This window comes from Phyllobates terribilis, unplaced genomic scaffold, assembly GCF_046119375.1.
Source record: "Phyllobates terribilis strain yellow unplaced genomic scaffold, ASM4611937v1 Scaffold_11__3_contigs__length_659146591, whole genome shotgun sequence".
Lineage (NCBI taxonomy): Eukaryota > Metazoa > Chordata > Amphibia > Anura > Dendrobatidae > Phyllobates > Phyllobates terribilis.
Genome location: NW_027362771.1, coordinates 258,738,733 through 258,759,446, shown reverse-complemented (window position 1 = coordinate 258,759,446; position 20,714 = coordinate 258,738,733). Strand labels below are relative to the sequence as shown.

The window sequence follows — 20,714 nt, the reverse complement described above, 5'->3', positions numbered from 1 at the left end:
TTTGGAACTCAAGCTCCCTCTGGGTTCCCCAGTATGGTGATGCAGCACCTCCCGGCTTCCTTAGGGACCTCTCGACCACCTGGTACCTTTATACGAGGTCGACCAGGTCATCCGCATTCCGGGGGTCTCCCTGCGCAATCCATGTCTGCACCAGCCTAGGTAGGGAGTGCACAAATCTGTCCATGACAACCCACTCGACTATCTGGGCTGGAGTGGAGGACTCCGGCTGCAGCCACTTTTGTACAAGATGCAGAAAGTTGAACATTTGGGAGCGAGGGGGTTTATCACCATAACACGCCCAGTGGCGAACCCTTTGGGCTCTGACTGACATAGTCACTCCGTAACGTGCCAGTATCTAAGTTTTAAGTTTAACATAGTCCTGGGCATCTTGAAAGGCCAGGTCGTAATAAGCCTTCTGGGGTTCACCAGTCAGATAAGGGGCCAGCACCTCCGACCACTGCTCTGGCGGTAGCTTCTCCTGCTCTGCCAGTCAAAAATGCCTCCATATCATCACTCGGGGTCATTTGTTTCATGGTTCGTCTTACCGCTTTCCGGACGTAAGTCATCAACTGGAGTTGGGGGAGGGGCTGTTGGCCTCGCACGAACCGCCTCTGCAAGCAACTCCTTCTGCTGTTGCTGCTGTCTGAGCTGGTCTTGTTGGTGTTGCTGCTGTTGGTAGATCTGTTGCAATAGCAGCTTGCTTGTCTCCTGCTGGGCTAGCACAAGATGCTTGACCAGGTCCTCCATACTGTCTGACTTAGTTTCCTGGCTTATGGCTGCCTTTACCCAGGACATGTGGTTTGTCCTCAGCCGTTCCACGTGCCTCCGGGAGATCTTACCCACATTCTCCACCACCTGTGGTAGATCGCTCACTCAGCTACACAAGGAGGTAGAGACAGGTACGCTGTCTCTTTAAAACTACTGGTTGGTTTATTAAAATGCAGCATAAACCAACCCTGAGTCCATAAAAGAAAACACGGCCCTTTGGGAAAAACGGGGAGAACAAAGCAAAATGGTAACATAAAAGCACAATTTTTGTGGCAGCAGGGATCCGCCTGCTCAGCGTTCAGCAACTCCAAGTGGTTCAGGCTAGCTCCACACAAATAGATCTGAAGTTACTCCCTCCAGACCTACTGAACACTGAATGCCTCAGCAGGCCGAATATTTAAAACGCAGACTACACCCTGGAGTGGAGATATGGAGAACAACCTCTCGCCCGCTCTATGGTTGTTCTCATAAAAACACACCCTTTTACAAATGGTGACTTAACTCCTCCTTGCACATAACATGCTGGAGGAAAGTTAACAGTTTTAATTCACTGAGGCTAATAGCCTCAGGGAAACATATCTTCCCTCCAGCAATGTACCAGTGACTTTGGCTCAGGACCTAAACAGGAATATGCGATTTGGCTCTCATACTAGGCTCAAAAACAAAAATGTATCTATCATTCTTTTGTGGACACATGATTTGCAAAAAAACACATGTGAATAGCACCATAAATTTTAATGATATAAATGTAGTATTGATGTTTTTTTTAAGTATTCAGACCTCTTTAAATTTTTCATTCTTTGTTTCATTGCAGCCATTTGGTAAATTCTAAAAGGTTCATTTTTTTCTCAATAATGTACACTCTGCATCCCATCAAAACAGAAATGTAGAAATTTTTGCAAATTTATTAAAAAAGAAAAACTGAAATATCACATGGTCATAATTCAGACCCTTTGCTCAGTATTGAGTAGAAGCACCCTTTTGAGCTAGTACAGCCATGAGTCTTCTTGGGAATGATGCAACAAGTTTTTCACACCTGGATTTGGGGATCCTCTGCCATTCTTCCTTGCAGATCCTCTCCAGTTCCATCAGGTTGGATGGTGAACATTGGTGGACAGCCATTTTCAGGTCTCTCCAGAGATGCTCAATTGAGTTAAGGTCAGGGCTCTTGCTGGGCCAGTCAAGAATGGTCACAGAGTTGTTCTAAAGCCACTCCTTTGTTATTTTAGCTGTGTACTTAGGGTCATTGTCTTGTTGGAAGGTGAACCTTCGGCCAAGTCTGAGGTCCAGAGCACTCTGGAAGAGGTTTTCATCCAGGATATCTCTGTACTTGGCCGCATTCATGTTTCCTTCAATTGCAACCAGTCGTCCTGTCCCTGCAGTTCCTGATTTTCTTCACACATACCACTTATAATTATCACCAAAAAGTTCTATCTTCGTCTCATCAGACCAGAGAATCTTATTTCTCATAGTCTGGGAGTCCTTCATGTGTTTTTGAGCAAACTCTATGCGGGCTTTCATATGTCTTGCACTGAGGAGAGGCTTCCGTCGGGCCACTCTGCCATAAAGGCCTGGCTGGTGGAGGGCTGCAGTGATAGTTGACTTTGTGGAACTTTCTCCCATCTCCCTACTGCATCTCTGGAGCTCAGCCACAGTGATCTTGGGGTTCTTCTTTATCTCTCTCACCAAGGCTCTTCTCCCACGATTGCTCAATTTGGGTGGATGGCCAGGTCTAGGAAGACTTCTGGTGGTACCAAACTTCTTCCATTTAAGGATTATGGAGGCTACTGTGTTCTTAGGAACCTTGAGTACTGCAGAAATTCTTTTGTAACCTTGGCCAGATCTGTCTCTGAGCTCCTTGGGCCGTTCCTTTGAGCTCATGATTCTCATTTGGTCTGACATGCACTGTGAGCTGTGAGGTCTTATATAGACAGGTGTGTGCCTTTCCAAATCAAGTCCTATCAGTTTAATTAAACACAGCTGGACTCCAATGAAGGAGTAGAACCATCTCAAGGAGGATCACAAGGAAATGGACAGCATGTGACTTAAATATGAGTGTCTGAGTAAAGGGTCTGAATACTTATGACCATGTGATATTTCAGTTTTTCTTTTTTAATAAATTTGCAAAAATTTCTACATTTCTGATTTTTTTCAGTCACGTTGGGGTGCACAGTGTATACTAATGAGAAAAAAATGAACTTTTTAGAATTTACCAAATGGCTGCAATGAAACAAAGAGTAAAAAATTTAAAGGGGTCTAAATACTTTCCATACCCACTGTACATCCTATAATTATTGTGCTAATTGCGCGTAGAAAAACCATGGTATGGTCAGCTTCAAACATTGTAAGTGTATGGTAAATTCAGGCAACTATAGGAACTGTTGTATATTACAAGTATTCACAACTCAATGCTATGATACTGTGTTATTAAACTTCAGGCACCTTTTTATGATTAGTAAAATTGATGTACTAAAGTAATATGACATACCAGGGCAATACTTATTTTACTTCGGTCCCTTAAAACAAGTTTTCTGTCTTTTGTGCAGACTGCATGCAAGGAGTGAGCCAGCAGAATATCGAGGAGGTGCAGGATCACTCACTAGCTGTAGACCACGAATGGATGGTAAAAAGGAGAGACATTTTGGCTTCTCCCATATAGTCCAGTAACATGCAATAGTATTTACTATCCCCTGTTGTTTTGAAGTGTTGTCTCATAATGGACATTACTTACATTTATACATGTATTATTGCTGGGTGACTTTCCACTGAGCCCTTAATTAATTAATCACTGCATGTCTTCAGGAACATACATGAACGTCCCTGCATGCAGTCTGCACAAAAGACAGAAAATTTGCTTTTGAGGGACCAAAGTGAAAGAAGTTTCATCTCACTGTGTTTAAACTGTGAGAATAAAGAAGGGGCTCACCACCACCCTTGCTTTAAAGGGGTTTTCCCACGAACAAAAATAAATTTTAATCAAAGGCTGAGTCTGACCGTGTACAGAACATGGTCTGATCATACCACATCTCCTGGGCAGGGGAAGAAGCAAAGGACAATACAGATATTACAGCATGGGATCACAGAGGATTCTTTTTGTGAGGTAAAAATTTCAAAGCCTGTTTTTAAACAATGTTCTACTTCAAAGAAAGAATCAGCTGTGATCCCTGTAATGTCTGTATACTCTGCTTCCTCCCCTGCTCAGGAGCTGTGGTATGATCAGACCATGTTCCTCTACGGTCAGCCGTTGATTAAAATGAACTTTTGTTCGTGGTAAAATCCCTTTAATGATTGGTGGGTGTTAGCCACTTGTAATTCCCCAGTAGTTAGACATTTATTATGGTGAAAGAATTAGTGGCCCTGGTATGTTACATTGCTCCTATTTACTAATTATAAAAATTTGTGCAGAGTTTCATTTTAATGTTGTCAGCAATGAGAGCCCTTAGTTTACAACCACATCTTGTTTCAAGTTAATTTTTTATTGTTTCCTCAGGTCACCATAACTATACTCGAAGCTAATGACGAAAAACCAGTATGTACACCAAATTCATACACAATGTTTGTACCTGTGAATCAAGCAACAGGTACAAACATTCAGAATTTCAAGCTCACTTGTACAGATCGGGATTCCGGACCCACTTCATTTAAATACTCTATTAATTCAGGTACACCAATCCAAACATAGAGTAGAAACTGTACAATATATGTTTGTCTTTCATAATACAGTAGTTTATATATAATTATAATATATTGCCATACCCTTAAGAGCTTTTAGAAAGTTTGGAAGGTTTTGTTCAGGATCCAGGTCCTTTCTTCTCACAAATTTTTAGAAAGGTCAAAAAATGCGAGTCATTACTTGCGGATAAAAACAGTATGATGATATGAAGAAAGAAAGGCATTACTGTTCTTTTACTAGCTATAAAGGTCCATAGACATCAACATATTGCCATCCCATTTGGAGGTGTGGACTTTCCTTTACTGAAATCAATGGATTCTGTGCTTTCTGAGTAAGAGATTACATTTGAGACACTCCTCTAGGACGTCTAGTAATGTAAAATTTTCAAGTGACATGCAAAAATAATACAATTGTGGAAACCTTTTTAGTCATGTCTGTCTTATCTGTACAATACAGTCACAAAGTTTTTCTTTTTCTTATTTACATATATTATGGTAAGATGCCTCACTCGGCAGCTTCTGGAAGTAGACTCCGGAACCTTGTTTTCTTTGCAGGCTTTATTTTGTGGCATAAAGCCCTGCAGCTCCAGCAAAAATAAACACAGCCTTACTTGGAAGACAACAAAAGAAAAGATAAACAATAGTACAGTCCATAGCAGTGTGGGTTTTGCCCACACTGGTTGTAGTCCCAGCTTCCTGCTCCTCTCTGAGCTGTGGCCTTCCAGTCTGGAGTCTTTGCCACTCCAAACTCAACAACAGAAAAAAAATGGTGACTGAGCATTTAAACCTTGTTCAGCCACACCCTGAGGGGAGGTAGGGGAATGGCCTCCCACCCTCTGCCATTCCCATAAAACCACACCCTTTAAGTGAATTAACCCCCAGCATATAGCATGCTGGCAGAAAGTTTATAGGTTTCAGTTCACACAGGTTAGCAAACTGTGTGACATATACCTCCCCTCGTATATCATACCAGTGACTCTGTCACAATATATACACAGCGAGGTAGTGTATATGTATATATTTACATGGTATATATATATTCTATATATACAGTATGAATATGTATGTCTCTCTCTTTTTATATATATATATATATATAATACTGTATACTCGTATATAGATATATTTATATATATATTAATCCACTCGGCACGCCACGTGCAGAAGTACACGCACTTGCACAACTTGGCATGCTACCAACGAGGTTACTAATGGTTGTCTGAAAAATGTTCTGTCACTCTGAACACTTGAACACGCAAATCATCAAGATGCACTGTTGGCAGTTTTTTTGCAATTGCCGACCAATGATGTTACAGATATGCTTGATGGGAGACAAGTCCGTAGATGCTGAAGGCCATAGTAAAACATTTACAGTAGGCCACACATACTGCTCACAGTAGCAACAGCAATATGCAGTCTGGCATTGTTGTATTGAAAAGCCAGACAGCCAGGTACAGGTGTTCCATTGACTTCACGCCACTGCTCTCAAAGGCTATCATGGTGCAGAGCATGACGGAAATCGTACCTGGAATGGAGGTCTATCCTCTTCAGTGATGAGTCCTGCTTTTGTCTTGATGCAATGATAGCCGGAGATTAGTCTGGAGACCACATGAACAAACCCCATAAAGAGGCCTTCATGAGGGAACGTCACACTGGTCCTACTTATGGGATTATAGTGTGGGGTGGTGTCTGTGGTATGGTAACCGGACCCCCTGGTCTTCATTACACTAACACCTCAGCATAGCATTTATTTAGTTTTGGAACTAGTGGTATGGCCATTTTTTCAAAAATGTCCCAGAAACCGTTTTTCAATGCGAGAACACAAGGCCGCATGTTGCTTGTGCTGCTGTGAGTAGCCTGCATGGCCTAAATGTGCTAACATGGCATGCAGCATCTCTAGATTCATAATTCATTGAGCACATCAGGAACGTCATTGGTCGGTAAATGCAAAAGGAACTGCTGGCACTTAATAAAGCATCAAAACAACCGATAGGTGATGTGAATAATGTTAACTATTTTGTTCCATTGGATTCTGTGAAAATTTGGGACATATTTGGCAGCAAGTGAACAGTCCGTTATTGATGCTGACGGGTTGGAAGTAGCAAAGATAGGCATGCTTAAGTATCTGAGGACTTTGACAAGGGCTGGGTCAAAGCATCTTCAAAACAACATGTCTCATTGGGTGCCTGCTGTCACGCAAGGTGTGGGAAAGACTCAGTGCAACACAAAGGGAAGAGGGAAAGGGAGCCCAGACTCTAGGGAAAGGGGGAAGTGGAGACCTCTTAGGTTGATCTAGCGTCACCCTGTCTCCCCTAAAGTCCTTGTATTGGCTCTTCACCAATCGCCGCATGCGTGCCTCGCTCTGTCTTTCCCTGGGGTATGACTAAGGCTAGGGAAGGGAGGAGGTGAGCACTAGTCGATTTCCACTAAACACTATAGACAACAGGGGTGGACAAACAGGGGAAATTGCTTAGCTTTAGACGACCTCCAGACAAATGCGCACACGTGCTCAAGCTCCAGAGAGGATGAAGTACTGCTTTTGCTAAAGCTTTCACAGGTAGTAATGAATATCGCCGGTACCTCCTTCTGCAACACAGCTGGTATTTATACACACAGGCAGGGTGTTAATTAGCCAGAGGGAGGTAGCCGCTGGGTCCTAGAGACAGCCTCTAAGAAGATGTATGTAATGCCAAATGTAGAGATCTCCTGCAAACAACTGCAGGGCGACTGTCTGTCACCTCTGACACACCCATGACATCTGCATTATGCAGTGCTTGCTAGCTACCAACAGATATTCAAAGAACTACAACCATTGAATTCATCACAGTATCCTGAGCCCCCAAGATTTATTGATCTGTCCATATGATTTGATTCCACAAAATAGATACTGCACCTGCAATAGGCACATTAGCATTAGAACTAGACAAAAATAGGCATATTAAATTTTAGAACAGATAGTTCTCATTTTTAAACTCAAACATCCTGGATTCTATACTTCTTGTTATTCTCATGATTTGCTCTTGACCATGAGGCAAATTTGGTACCAACATCTCATCAGGATTATCACCTTTTTAAATTGACCATGTACAATAATAATATGCTAGATGTGAGTTCATCTTTCCCTTCCTTCTTCATTAATTACTGTGCTTATGCATTTTGATAAATGTTAAGTAAATGTTATACATATATTGTTCTTTGTCTTGCTTATTTGTTTATATAATAAATAAAGAATATCCAAAAATATATTGAAGGACCAGAGCTCTAAATAGAACCTTCAGAAAACTGTCCAAAAGATTTTGACCATGTTTATTCTTACTCTTCTAGGCAATATAAACAACCATTTTTCTTTTTCGCCATCATCTGGCTCTAACGTTACCAGCTTAATCCTTGCCATCCCATTTGATTACTCTAAAGGTGGTGACACTACTTGGAAATACAACATGAGTGTTTTAATTACTGATGACAATTTAATTTCTTCAAAGTCATCAACACTTGTTCAAACCGGAACTGTGTCTCTAACTATTAATGTCTATATTCCTGGACTGACCACCACCACAACAACTACCACAGTAAGTATGTAGATAATCTGACAAAACATAGACCAGTGAGGATTTTAGAGCTGATTGAAAAATTTTCATCCTCAATTGAGTTGCAGTGTGGAGATCACATAACATGGTGTCCATAAACAGATGTTTGAATTTTTTTTATTAAAGGGAATCTGCCAATAGTATCAACCCTCCTAAGCCATCTATATGGGCATGTAGATCATAGGAAGCTGAATAAAATGATAGATGTGAGATCTAATGTCTTAATCCAGAAAAATCCACATTTTTCTTATATGTAAATGAGCTGTTAAGATCTGTGGGCCGGACACTGATCTGCATCAGTAAACACCGTAAATGGAAAAAAATTAAGAACGCCAAAATGAAGTTTTCATTGGTTACAGCAATTCTACAAAAAATGCTGTAATAAGCGATCAAAACATTACATCTATCCCAAATTATTATCAATAAAAATGTTTTTTCATCTTGCAAATAATAAGCATTCCCACAGCTCCATCGACCGAAAGATAAAAACGTTACAGGTCTCGGAAAATGGTGACCCAACCCCAAATACTTTAGATTTTTTGTTCACCACTAAAATAATAAAAAAACTGGACATGTTTGACATCGCCGTAATCGTACTGATGAGCAGAATCATATTACCAGGTAATTTTTAGCACATGATGTACACTGTAAAAACAATTCCCAAAATCCAATGTTTGAATTGGATTTTTTTCACAATTTCACCGCGTCTGGATTTTTTTTCCTGTGCTCCAATACACTATGTGGTAAAATGAATGGCATCATTCAAAAGTACAACTCATCCAACAAAAAAACAAGCCCTAATATGTCTATGTGGACAGAAAAATAAAATAGTTATGGCTCTGGGAAGAAGGGGATGAAAAAATGAAAACGCAAAAATGGAAATTGTCCCCGTCATGAAGGGATTAAGGCATTAGATGTTCCCCAACAATGGAAGCATTTTTGGGTGGTTCTCCAGCAGCAATCATGATGGAAATCACTGGACCAGCTTTGTTCTCTCATTGTCATATTTAAAGCAGCTCTTAGGACCCAGCATAGGATTTCCGGCAGTATGGATTGGTGATAAGAAGTAACAAGATGTAAAGTCAGAGAGTAGCTCACGTCCTTCTATTTGCACAGTATGGGTAAATACGTGACCGAAAGGGTATTTTTTACACTGATTCCTCTGGATGTTTTTAATGGCAGCAATACTTGCTTATATTTGCCTTCAGTTTATTTGTCTCCTGAGGATTAACGTTCAGTCTAGCACGATCCCATTTTATCTGAAGTTAGATTAACGCTTTTAGGATGTGTAAATGCTTGCTTTTATTGAAACCTGATACACTGTATTTGTTACTGAGCTCTCTAGGTGACAAAGATAATTATGTTTATTCCACATACCACAAGTCCACAACATGGCTCTATTGAAACGATGGAGCTAATCTATCATACATACCTAGTGCGAATATGGGCAGGGTTGCATCTTCCATACTGTCACATAGAGGAATGACAATAGATAAAGAGGAATTCCTGTTTCAGTGAATAAATTATAGTATTTGCATAGTGAAAAAGTTATACACTATTCCAGTACACTGCATGGCTATGTCTACTCTGTGTTTTTGGGGAGTTTCTTTAGCAGGTCTGCTTAAAAAAAAAAGCCTGAAAAATGGTTAAAAACAGAAAGGTTTTTCTGATTTATGTCTGTTGTAAAACCATTTTGCTGTTCATATGCTCAGTGTTTTGAGTGTTATTTTTCTACTACAGGTTTTGAAAAAAAATTTGTAGAAGAAAAGAAAATGCTACTTCATTGGTTCAGATTCTAATGGAATCCGCTCCAAACTAGTCACTGTCAAATCAAAAGGCTGCAAAAAAAAAAAAAAACATTTCAGGAAAAAAATACTCGTCCAAAACGTTTGAAAAACTAAACTCTTCAAAACTTCTTCAGGAAATGGAAAAACTCTTCTAAAACTTTAAAGAGTTTCTTGAAGCAGTTTCATGCCCGGCATTTATAGATTGTCATCTCATACACAGCACTGCTGTATATAGCACAGGCCATCGGACAATCGCAGCTTCAAATCTCCTAAGGGGACTATTAAATAAAGTAAAAAATGAAAAAAAAAAAAAAAAAAAGGTTTTAAAAACATGAAAAAAAATAAAAAAACACAAAAGTTCAAATTCCCCCTTTTGCCTCATTGAAAATAAAATAAAGAAACAGTACAAAATACACATATTTGGTGTTTCTGAGTTCTGAAATGTCCGATGTATCCAAATATAAAATAAACGGTAATCAGCGTAATGAAAAAAAAAATCAAAACGCCAGAATAACGTTTGTTTGCCAGCCGCAATATAAAAATAAAATGCAATAACAGGTGATTAAAACATCATATCAACCCCAAAATGGTATCAATAAAAACGTCAGCTCAGGGAGCAAAAATTAGCCCTCACGCAACTATGGGTCTTGGAAAATGGCGACAAAGGTGAAAACTTTTATTCGTGCAAATTTCGGAATTTTATTTTACCACTTAAAAAATAAACTATACATGTTTGGTATCTGTGTACTATACTTGGGGAACCATATTGCCAGGTCAGTTTTACCATATAGTGAACATAGTAAATAAAAAAAAAAAAACAATTGTGGAATTGCACCGTTTTCCAGTAGACTATGTGGTAAAATCAATGGTGCCATTCAAAGGTACAACTCAAGCCCTCATATGGCTAAATTGACGGAAAAATTAAAAGTTATGGCTCTTGGAAGAAAGAAAATGGAAAATGGCCTGGGGGTAAAGGGTTTAAGGGGAATCAAAATTGTTGAAAAAATAATAAAGAAAAATCTAAAAGTTTAAATCAACCCCATATTCCCTGTTTAAAAGTAAAGAAATGTAAAAAAATGTAAAAAATAAACTTATTTGGTTATTATATATCTTTAAAAATCAAATTTATCAAAATGTAAAATTATTTAAACTATGCAGTAATTGCCAAAATTAAAAAAAATGAAATGACAAAATTGAAATTTTTCAATTGCTACACTTTTTTTTGTTAATGGCTAAATGAAAATATCTTGTCTTTTTACAGCCTGGTGTAGTGTATGTGACTACATCTAAAAATGTGTATTCCCCATTGGCATGGTATATACCATTTGTGTGCACGATTGGTGCTTTGTTTCTACTTGGGCTCCTTGGATTACTGACTTATCTTCTTGCTAAGTACTGTCCATGCAAAGGACGTACTAAACCAGATACAGAGCCACTGTGAGTATTATGGAAAGGTTGTACGCTGTTTGTGGTGGATTTCACTGCAGGTTGAATGTGCCATCTAATAGACATATATACTGTAACTCAAGGTTATGTCTGTATCATATGCATACAAGTGTATAGAGCGAGGCTACACCCACTAGTCGGGCTCTGGCCGGGAGTATGTATAACTCATACATAGCCTCCGGTCCCGGCCCAGAAACCAGTGAATCCTTGCACCGCACAGTGCGTGCGCTGGGGGGATGCAAAAGTCTGTAGTCACAAAGAGTCACTGCAGACTTATCATTTTAGACTGGACAACCCCTTTTAGCCTTCCATTATGTTAGTTAGAAATATTCTAAAATATTTTCACAATGTTTCTTTATGTTAGAATTGTTAATCAATGGCAATATGTTTGCTATAATTATTGCCCCAAGACAGTAGAGAAAAAAATGCTTTTTGTGTTTGAGATATACTTTATATACAGTGGACAGAACTTTCGTTTTATAATCACCAGGGTATATAATATCCGTTGTGTGTTGCTATCACTTTTACTTATACTTTCTTGTAATAACATATTTCTTTATTCATTTCCAGAATAAGACCAGCAGGTATGTACGAATGGCATTTGTTTTAATTATATTTTAGACAAAGCTGAATAAGTCTAAACATTTATTATGCTTTGCATATATAGCACCATCATACTCAGCAGCTCTTTACAGACATTAACATCATTGTCCCCATTGGGGCTCACAATCTAAATTCCCTATCAGTATGTCTTTAGAATGTCTGAAAAAAAAACAGAGAACCTGGAGGAAACCCATACAAATATGGGAGAGCATAAAAATTCCTTGAGATATTGACCATGGTGGGGATATCCAGCTATGAGCATTCAATTCAATAGCAGCAATGAGCACTAGAAAGTTACACAATCCATAAATGTGTTTTATACATTTTTTGGTTGAAAAGTATTCTGTTTACAGTTGGACCTTTGCCCACATCTTAAAGAGGTAGCTAGGAGAGATGGGTGGATCGATTTGTGGTACTTCAGTCCATTGACCAGGTCAATAGTCTCTGTCTGATAGACGGGAGGCTTGCGAATGTCTTAACCTCTGGGATCCCTGACACAGCTTTTAATTAGCCAGGCTGGCACGACGTCATCTGTGTATCCCCACAGTGGTGACGTCGCATCAGCCCAGCTAATCAAAGCTGCACAGGGAGTCTCGCAAGCTAAGAGATTGATGAGCCTCCCATCCAGCGGCTAGAGACTACTGACCGGGCCAATGGACCAGAGTCCCATGAATTGATCCGCCCAACACTACCAGTTAGTGGAAAGATTTTCTACACATGACCATATGACATCCAAAAACAAAGAAGATAACAAAATAAAATCCAATGGCAAGACACAAATTTTGGACAGGCATTTCTTTGAATGTTATTTTATAATTCAAGTACTCTGCTCAAGTTTTATATGAATTTTAAATGGAAAACATGGTAGTCTTTTTTTTTTTCCTACTTTTTTTTCAATGTGGAAAAATAGCAAAATGTAAATTTCTGAGACTTTTCTGTTCCCTGAATTAGAGTCAAAAACATGCTTCATTGACAAAAAAAATAAATCAAAATTCACACCAAAATTTTTTATTTTTTTGGTCCATGAATTTTTCAATCAGAAAAATCCACATCAAAAAGTCAGTATACATATACCCATAGCTGATTAAAAGGCAGATTACATAGGATTATTTGACAGAGCCATAATATGGCAATATTTCAGTATTACTCCGCATGATGAGGACCCACGCTGAACCAAAAGTACATCACTCTCGAGTTCTCTGTAAAGCGAAACTTGGTTCTTTAGATTAGCAAAGTGGTAGTCTGGATGTTGCAGCCACAGTACTGACTACTGCAGACACATTACAGTAGTTTCATCTAATCAATAACTGCAAATAATTTATGTTTTTTTGTTTGTTTTTTTTATAGAAAAGAAGGTTAAGCAGGATGTTGTTTGGGTAAGTTCATGTATAATTTCATATAAATATTTAAAATAAAATGACATACCTAGCAGTAAATAATAGAGTATTTTATCAAAGTATACGTTTTCTGGTATTTGGTAAACACAATGAAAATATGGCATTATGGTAATAAGTCTCTAACACTTTTTTATTCAATTCTATAATTTTGAGCCAAACACAATGCCAGGAATGGTTCTTAATAATTATATATATACAGTATATAGTAGCTTATATTTGTGGGGTGTTTTTTAATAGCAGCACACTTCTATTAATCAGTTACCAAAAATGTATTATTTTATTTTCTCATAATGGCTTTGTAACAACTCCACTGAATGGCAGATATAATGGTTTCAAATTCTAGGTATAAAAGACAGAACCCAACACTATTGTGTAGCCCATAATAAAGGTGGACAATTGTAGAACTGCTTTACTAGCTGCGATAGGAAAAGTAGAATTTATTCCCCGCAATTAAAATATAATATTACAAAGGAGGACAAAGGAGGATAGACTGTATTGCAGGGATAGACAACATTCTACTTTAACCAATGCAATAAATTATTTCTAATGGCCCACTGGGGCAGTGAATCATCATTATTATTACAGCGGCCATTCTATTTCTTTTACAGGAAATGACCAAGTTAAACACTGTCTTTGATGGAGAAGCTGTAGATCCAAGTAAGATATAAATAAAATGTTCACAGTTGCTTTTTTCATTGGTGTTTCAGTATATTGTTTTAGGAAAATCTGAGCCCCATTGTGTGCAGTATTCTGCATAACCAAGGCACAATATCCCCAAAAGTTTTCCGGAAACAGCACCTCTGTAGTACACAGGCTCTGTATGGTACTGCAGCTCAGACTGTCTTAATTGAATGTAGCTGAACTGTCACACCAGATATAGCCCATAGACATGAGAGACCATGTTTCATAAAAATATACCTTTGGAAAACGATTTACTGTATCTTCCTGAAACTGCTGTATTTTTTACCCTATTATGTATGGTAAACTTTAGTTTTATATGGATGCTTCATCTGGTACAGCTTGTAATGGAATCAGTAATTAGAGATGTATTGTTGTAGCCATTGTGGGAAATTATAAGCCCATGGGTTAATGTTTTAATAATGGTATAGTCAAATATGTTAGGTGATCTTAAAGGGTTTTTCAAAGATTACCTTTTTATCGTCATTGGCTTGCCCAGTGTAAAAATAACAAAAAGGGCTTTATTCACCCACCGCTGCTCCAGGCCTGCTTGTCTCCTGTTTTCCACAGTCTTTGTTGATAGGCTGTAGCAGTGATGTCACAACAACAGCATATGACCGCTGCAGGCAGTCACTTGGCTCTGCAGTGATGCTGTGGCAGACATCATTTGTTAAATGCAGCTTATCACTAGGGATTAAAGAAACCAGACTTGCAGCATTCATCTGATGGCAGACATCAGTTTTCAAAAGACAGTCCCTTTAATTCATTGTCATGCTATAGGTGTGTACCATGCAATTGTATAAAGATTAGGGAAAGTTTCTGCAGGCAAAATATTTCTTTAAAGGTAACCTGTCACCAGGTTTGCCGCATATGAGATAAGGCCACCACCTTTCAGCCTTCATATACAGCATTCTAATATGCTGTGTATATACCCCCGATTCAGCCTGAAACAAAAGAAAAACAACTTTTTTTTATACTCATCTGCGGGGCGGTCGGGTCCGATGGGTGTTGCTCATCTTGGTCCGGCGACTCCCTTCTTCTTTCGATGCCGTCCTCCATCTGTGCTTCCTGTGGATGACGCATCATACATCATCCACACAGTCTCCCCGGCATCGTGCTCCTGCGCAGTCATACTTCTCTGCCCTGACTAGGGCAGGATAAAGTACTGCAGTGTGCATGCATCGGGGCTTTGACCTTTCCTGGTGCATGCACACTGCAGTACTTTGCTCTGCCCTCGTTAGGGCAGAGAAGTACGCCTGCGCAGGAGCTCGATGCCAGGGACCCTGTGTGGATGATGTAGGCCGCGTCATCCACACGAAGCACAGGCATCAAAAGAAGAAGGGAGGCGCAGGGCCAAGACGAGTGACAGCCATCGGTCCCGACTGCCCCGCAGGTGAGTATAATAAAAGGTGTTTTTCTTTTGTTACAGGCATGTACACAGTATGTTAGAATGCTGTATATGAGGTATATGAGGGCTGAAGGGTGGGGGTCTTATCTCATATAAGACAAACCTGGTGATAGATTCCCTTTAAGAAAAGGGAAGGGATGAAGATTCTGAAAAGAACATTGTGGGGACAGCAATTTGCCTACACACATCCCAATCTGTATTCAGGTTTGGATGTGACCAAGGTGTGACCCGGTGTGACCAAGCTCAGGCCACTATAGGATAAGTGGCAATAACAGAGACACCCAGTTTTATTAAGAGACGATAAGTCCTCTAGAATGTCTAAAATACTTACTGTACATCATAGACCTATAAAAGTTTGTAAATATACAGTACTGTGCAATTGTTCTAGGCAGATGTGTAAGAAAAAATGCTGCAAAGCAAGAATGTTTACAAAAATAGAAGGGTTAATAGTTTATTTCTATTAATTAACAAAATGCAAAGTGAATGAACAACTAAATCAAATTAATATTTGCTGTGATCACCTTTGCCTTGAAAACAGCATTAAAGCACCAGTTCTTCTAAATATACTTGTACATAGTTCCTGAAGGAAGTCGGCAACGAAGTTGTTTCAATCATCTTGGAGAACTTGTCACAGGTTGTGGATGTAGGCTTGTGCAAATACTTCATATCATCCCAGGCTGACTCAAGAGCCAAACAGACTCTTTTTTTCAAAGCATTCTTACTTTGCACACCTGCTTAAAACTTTTGCACAGTACTCTAGGTCTAGAATTTTCATGTCAACATTTAAAGAGATAGGAAGTGTATGTAAAGAGATGATTCTATAGAGGACAAGTAGAAGGATGAAGACATGAGTAGATGGACCCTGGGATTTGGGATTTCTCCTGCTTCCAGCCATCACTAGTGACTGGGACGGGGAGAACGCCCAGCAAAGGAGATGTGAGATTTAATTTGTATTAAAAAATAACAACAGCTCATCTATACATTTTAGTGTTTTACCCTTTATTGTATTTTTGACATTATAAGTAATTTAATGCATGGAAACAAAAGCTATAATTCTCATACCTCACATCTACTATAACATTGTCACTCATATCTGTGGTTCGTGTTTGTAGTTACTGGAAGTGTCTATGAGTACAATTCAAAGTCTGGGGCCAGAAGATGGAAAGACACAAACCAGCCAGTAATTCCGGGGCCAGTCCCACAGCAATTGCCAGTAAATCCAGTGGAACAAACCTCCTTACCCGTACTAACAAGTGGTACACCAAATAAAAAAGTCAAAACGCCCAGTGGTGGAGCTAAAGCAGAAGATGTGACGAATACTGCAGTGCCGGGAACACCAAATAGGCTGCAAACTCCTAAACAAACAACAGCCAATATAGAGCCTGAAAACAAAAGTCCTTCTAGCAGATCTCCATTGTCACCAAGACGTTCCCCTAAAGTATCTCCTAAGATACCCAAAACTCCATCTTAACAAAATGTAAACTTTTAGAACTTCATATACTGTATTGGCTGAACACTGAATGGATTAATCATACGTCATCAACCGCTGGAGTGCTGAGCCTTGTGGATACTTATATCTTACAAAACTAAATGTGAAAGCTTTCAGTTCTATCCAGCACTTTGTGGTATTGGGCTCCATTCATCCAATGAGTGGATGACATGCGTTTATCGTGCATGGAAACCCACATGCCTTTTTAACTGCGTATTTTCTGCATCTAATTCAAGTCTATTGGAAAAATCTGCACATATATCTCAGTGTACTTGCAAGCGAAATTAGCATGCTGAGGATTTCTAACACGCACCGCAGGTCAGTTTACGCTGAGTAAAATAAAATCACAGTGGGCATGAGATTTCTATACATCTCTTCCACTTTGCTGGAAGTGTAAGACCCCTTTCACACTGCGTTCTTCCCCATGTTCAGTGGTCCTGTCAGGGCTTATGTCCGAACTCCCTGCAAAATGGGATTCAGGCATATTAACTGATGAGGCGATTGACTATAATAGTACAGAGTTACTGTGTGCTGTGTTGTGCATCAATTTCGGGTGTTTATACCTACTGGAGGCGGATACCCAGATGTAGTAGACTGCGTCTGAGTGTCCGCCTCCAGTACGCGTAGAAGGCAGAAAATGATGCACGACATAGCACACGGTGACTCTGTCGAAACCATTATAGTCAATGGCATATATGCCCAAATTTCTTTTTGTGAGGGATTCGGATGTGAACCCCGACAGGAACATTGACCTTGGGGAAGGTCACAGTATAAAAGAACCCTAAGACGCTGCATTATTTTGCATAAAAAAGCACCAATAAATTATTGTGGGAACTTAACCATCTTTTACTTTTTGTTAACCTGTATTTTGCTTTTGATTACAGGCATATATGCAACTTGTAGATAATATGAATTATATTCTATTATGTATATAATAAAATTTTGATTTGGGCCGAAAGATAATTACAATAAATTAATAGAAGATAAACTAATCTGTCCAATATGAAAACTTACTACTCCTTGTAAAGTAGCCTTGGTGTGTAATTATGTGAGTGTGTGGGGGGGGGATAAAATACAATATGACATATTATGTTGTTTGTGACCCATATCCTGGTACTGGCTATTGTGCAATGTACAAAGACTAATATAACTGAATATAGACATCAGGTGGACATTACTGCACATTTATTTACATAGCCGCTGTCTATTTCGGTTTGCTGTTTCTTAGTTTACAGTTTTGCTACATAGACAGACTCGGTTTACATCAAATCAGCAGATTGAACTATGCTATTACTAACCTGTTTTTGCAGTATATTGGTGTATACTGGCCAGATAGCGCTCATAGTGACACTTGTTTGTCCTTTATCAGGCTATTGTAACCTTATGGACATGTTTAATCTGTCTTTTAGGAGCGTTCCCTCTTTATGTGCTGAATGTACATCACATGAGATTCGAACAGTGTAACCATGAAAAGGTAGAATAGATTTTTCTGATTGAACAAAGCTCTGTCCATGTGTGAGCTTAACAATTCTATTGCTCTGCTCAGTCAAAGGAGCAAAACAGTGAAATTAAAGAGTGTCACATGACGGCCATCAACAGCGCCTGATACAGCCCGACAGCGCCCGATAGTGCCGACAGAGCCCATGTACTTATAAAACAGTGTTGCATGCCACACTATTTTCCAGCAATGAAGTAAATTACATGTTTTTGAAAGACTTTGTTCAAACATTAGGCCACCTTTCCACAACACTTTTATTTTTATTCATTTTTAAATCAAAAAAGGGGATTGTGTCGTGAAAGTTTCTCCTTGCTTCTGTTTGGTTCAAATTACATTTCTCATGAAAAAAAGGAAATATAATACATGTTTAGGATATGTGTATAGATTAGGATGTCAATTCTAGCTAAGATTTGGATAAAATAACATGATCCTTATCATAGACCGTGTCTGGTACTGGGGATAAAAAAAAGTAATTTTCTCTAATCCTGCATAAATCTCTTTTAATGAGAGTTTTTCTCCCATTAGGCCAGCTGTCCTCACACACTGACCAGCACTTCTGTCCATAAGATGGCTTTTAATGGTGAAACGTGTGACCAGACCTGTCCATCAGCCTCCTCCAATAGAAAAGCATTCTTTTTTACAATAGAAGGAGGCTGATGGGCTGGTTTGGTTACGTGCTAGACTAACAAGAGACAGTGTCCAACCCCTTTAATTCCTAGCACCAACCAGTCCCTGAAATTGTTGGGACGATTAAATGGGGGTTTCCAGCATGACCTTGCAATTATATTGTTTGTGTATTTAATTGCAGTTTGTGTATTCAATACAGAATGAACAAGTTGGAGACCTTTATATAGTTCGTACAAAATAATTATAATGTTTATAAATATATTTTCATTAAAAAAATCAAACATGCTTTAACTATTGATCATTCTGTGCATTTCCATTTGCAAATAACAATTATAAATGTTTGAAACTGTAACAATATTATGTGAATTTGGAAATATAGAAGCATCTTCCTGATACTGTATTATACGTACATTTACGCTCTGGCTATACTAAACGTGGAGCACTTGTTAGTGTCAGTTTTGAGATTGCTCATTTGATATGGTTTGGTGACATTATATTTGGTGACAGTTTGGTTTGTTTGGTGACATTATTTCATTGTAAATCCCTCCTTTGACATTGGAATAAAGCTGATGCTTTTCCTGCAGTTTGTTTTATTGTTTGTGTGTATACTTTAAAGTCATGTCTCTATAATAATTAAATAAACATGGTATAGATTAGTAATTCGTCAGTAATTGGAGAGTCTGCTGACATTTTATTCATCCTATTATAATCTTAAGTATCTAGTTTGTCTTACCATCTTGTAAGCCTAAGCTTGGTGTTTGCTATTTGGAAATATTCAGCGGACAGTACAATAATAAGTGGAGTGATGGCATTTTCCAGAATAAAAGAAGAAACAAGTAATAATGGAATCAAATTACCAAGCACAAGCTTTTCAGTGAGTTGCTAGCACATAACTGTGCCTCTCAGGACAGGCATATCCAGTTCCGCCTCTTCTAGGCTTTAAAGACATGCGAGTCTATTTGAAGTACTTGAGACTTAACACTAATGCTTTTGTTCCCATGCCATGTACCTAAATGAATGCAACTTTCTACTACAGACAGGCCCAGACATTGACAGCAAATAATAAGAGACTTTCTTTTGTCAACAGTAAATTCATGCTCTACTTTTAAGTTTTATAAGTGAACCTTACTGGTATTGACTATTTGTATCCTCAGTGGTACCACTGGAAACTGCTGATTTCGTTTAAGCATTTTTACATTTAATTTTGCATGGAACATATTAAATTACAAAAGTAGAAAACAAGATTAAAAAAGAGAGGTAATATACAAAATTGGTATTTTTAAATAGGGTTATCTAATCTTTGAAAAATTAATGTAAAAACTGCAGTAGATATGATAGATTAACTAACTACGCTCCCCTCTTCTTTCTCCCAATGAACTCAAGATTTAAAGGGGTGTTCTCAAGTTCAAAAGTTATCTACAAGATATACGAAGCATGGAATATCTTACAGCGTTCTTAAATAATGCACTCGAACACTGGGAAGCGGTTTGGAATCTTTGATATATATATTGGGTTCAGAGAGATTGTTAATAGATGCAGTCATGAAGGATCGTTCTCAAAGTCTGCATAGAGTTGTATATACAGCGGGTGAAATAAGTATTGAACACGACACCAGTTTTCTAAGTAAATATATAGGTGCCATTGACATGAAATTCTCATCAGATGTCGGTAGCAAATCATTCAATTCCCAAAAGGCAAAGAAATCAAACCATAGATGTCCATAAATTAAGTTACGTGTAATAATGAGAAATTGG

At 38.7% G+C, this 20,714-nt stretch overlaps 1 protein-coding gene across 1 annotated transcript in view; it reads left to right on the top strand.

Annotated features, from left to right (window-relative positions):
- The window catches only part of CDHR3 (cadherin related family member 3), a 98,460-nt gene extending 78,917 nt beyond the window's left edge, over nt 1–19,543 (top strand). The window contains exons 13-19 of the mRNA XM_073652227.1: nt 4,259–4,430; nt 7,765–8,009; nt 11,076–11,251; nt 11,831–11,844; nt 13,211–13,239; nt 13,869–13,917; nt 16,459–19,543. Coding sequence (XP_073508328.1) covers nt 4,259–4,430; nt 7,765–8,009; nt 11,076–11,251; nt 11,831–11,844; nt 13,211–13,239; nt 13,869–13,917; nt 16,459–16,817 — 1,044 coding nt within the window. The 3' untranslated portion in view covers nt 16,818–19,543. The remainder of the gene's footprint in view (nt 1–4,258; nt 4,431–7,764; nt 8,010–11,075; nt 11,252–11,830; nt 11,845–13,210; nt 13,240–13,868; nt 13,918–16,458) is intronic.
- The last annotated feature ends 1,171 nt before the right edge of the window (nt 19,544–20,714 follow it).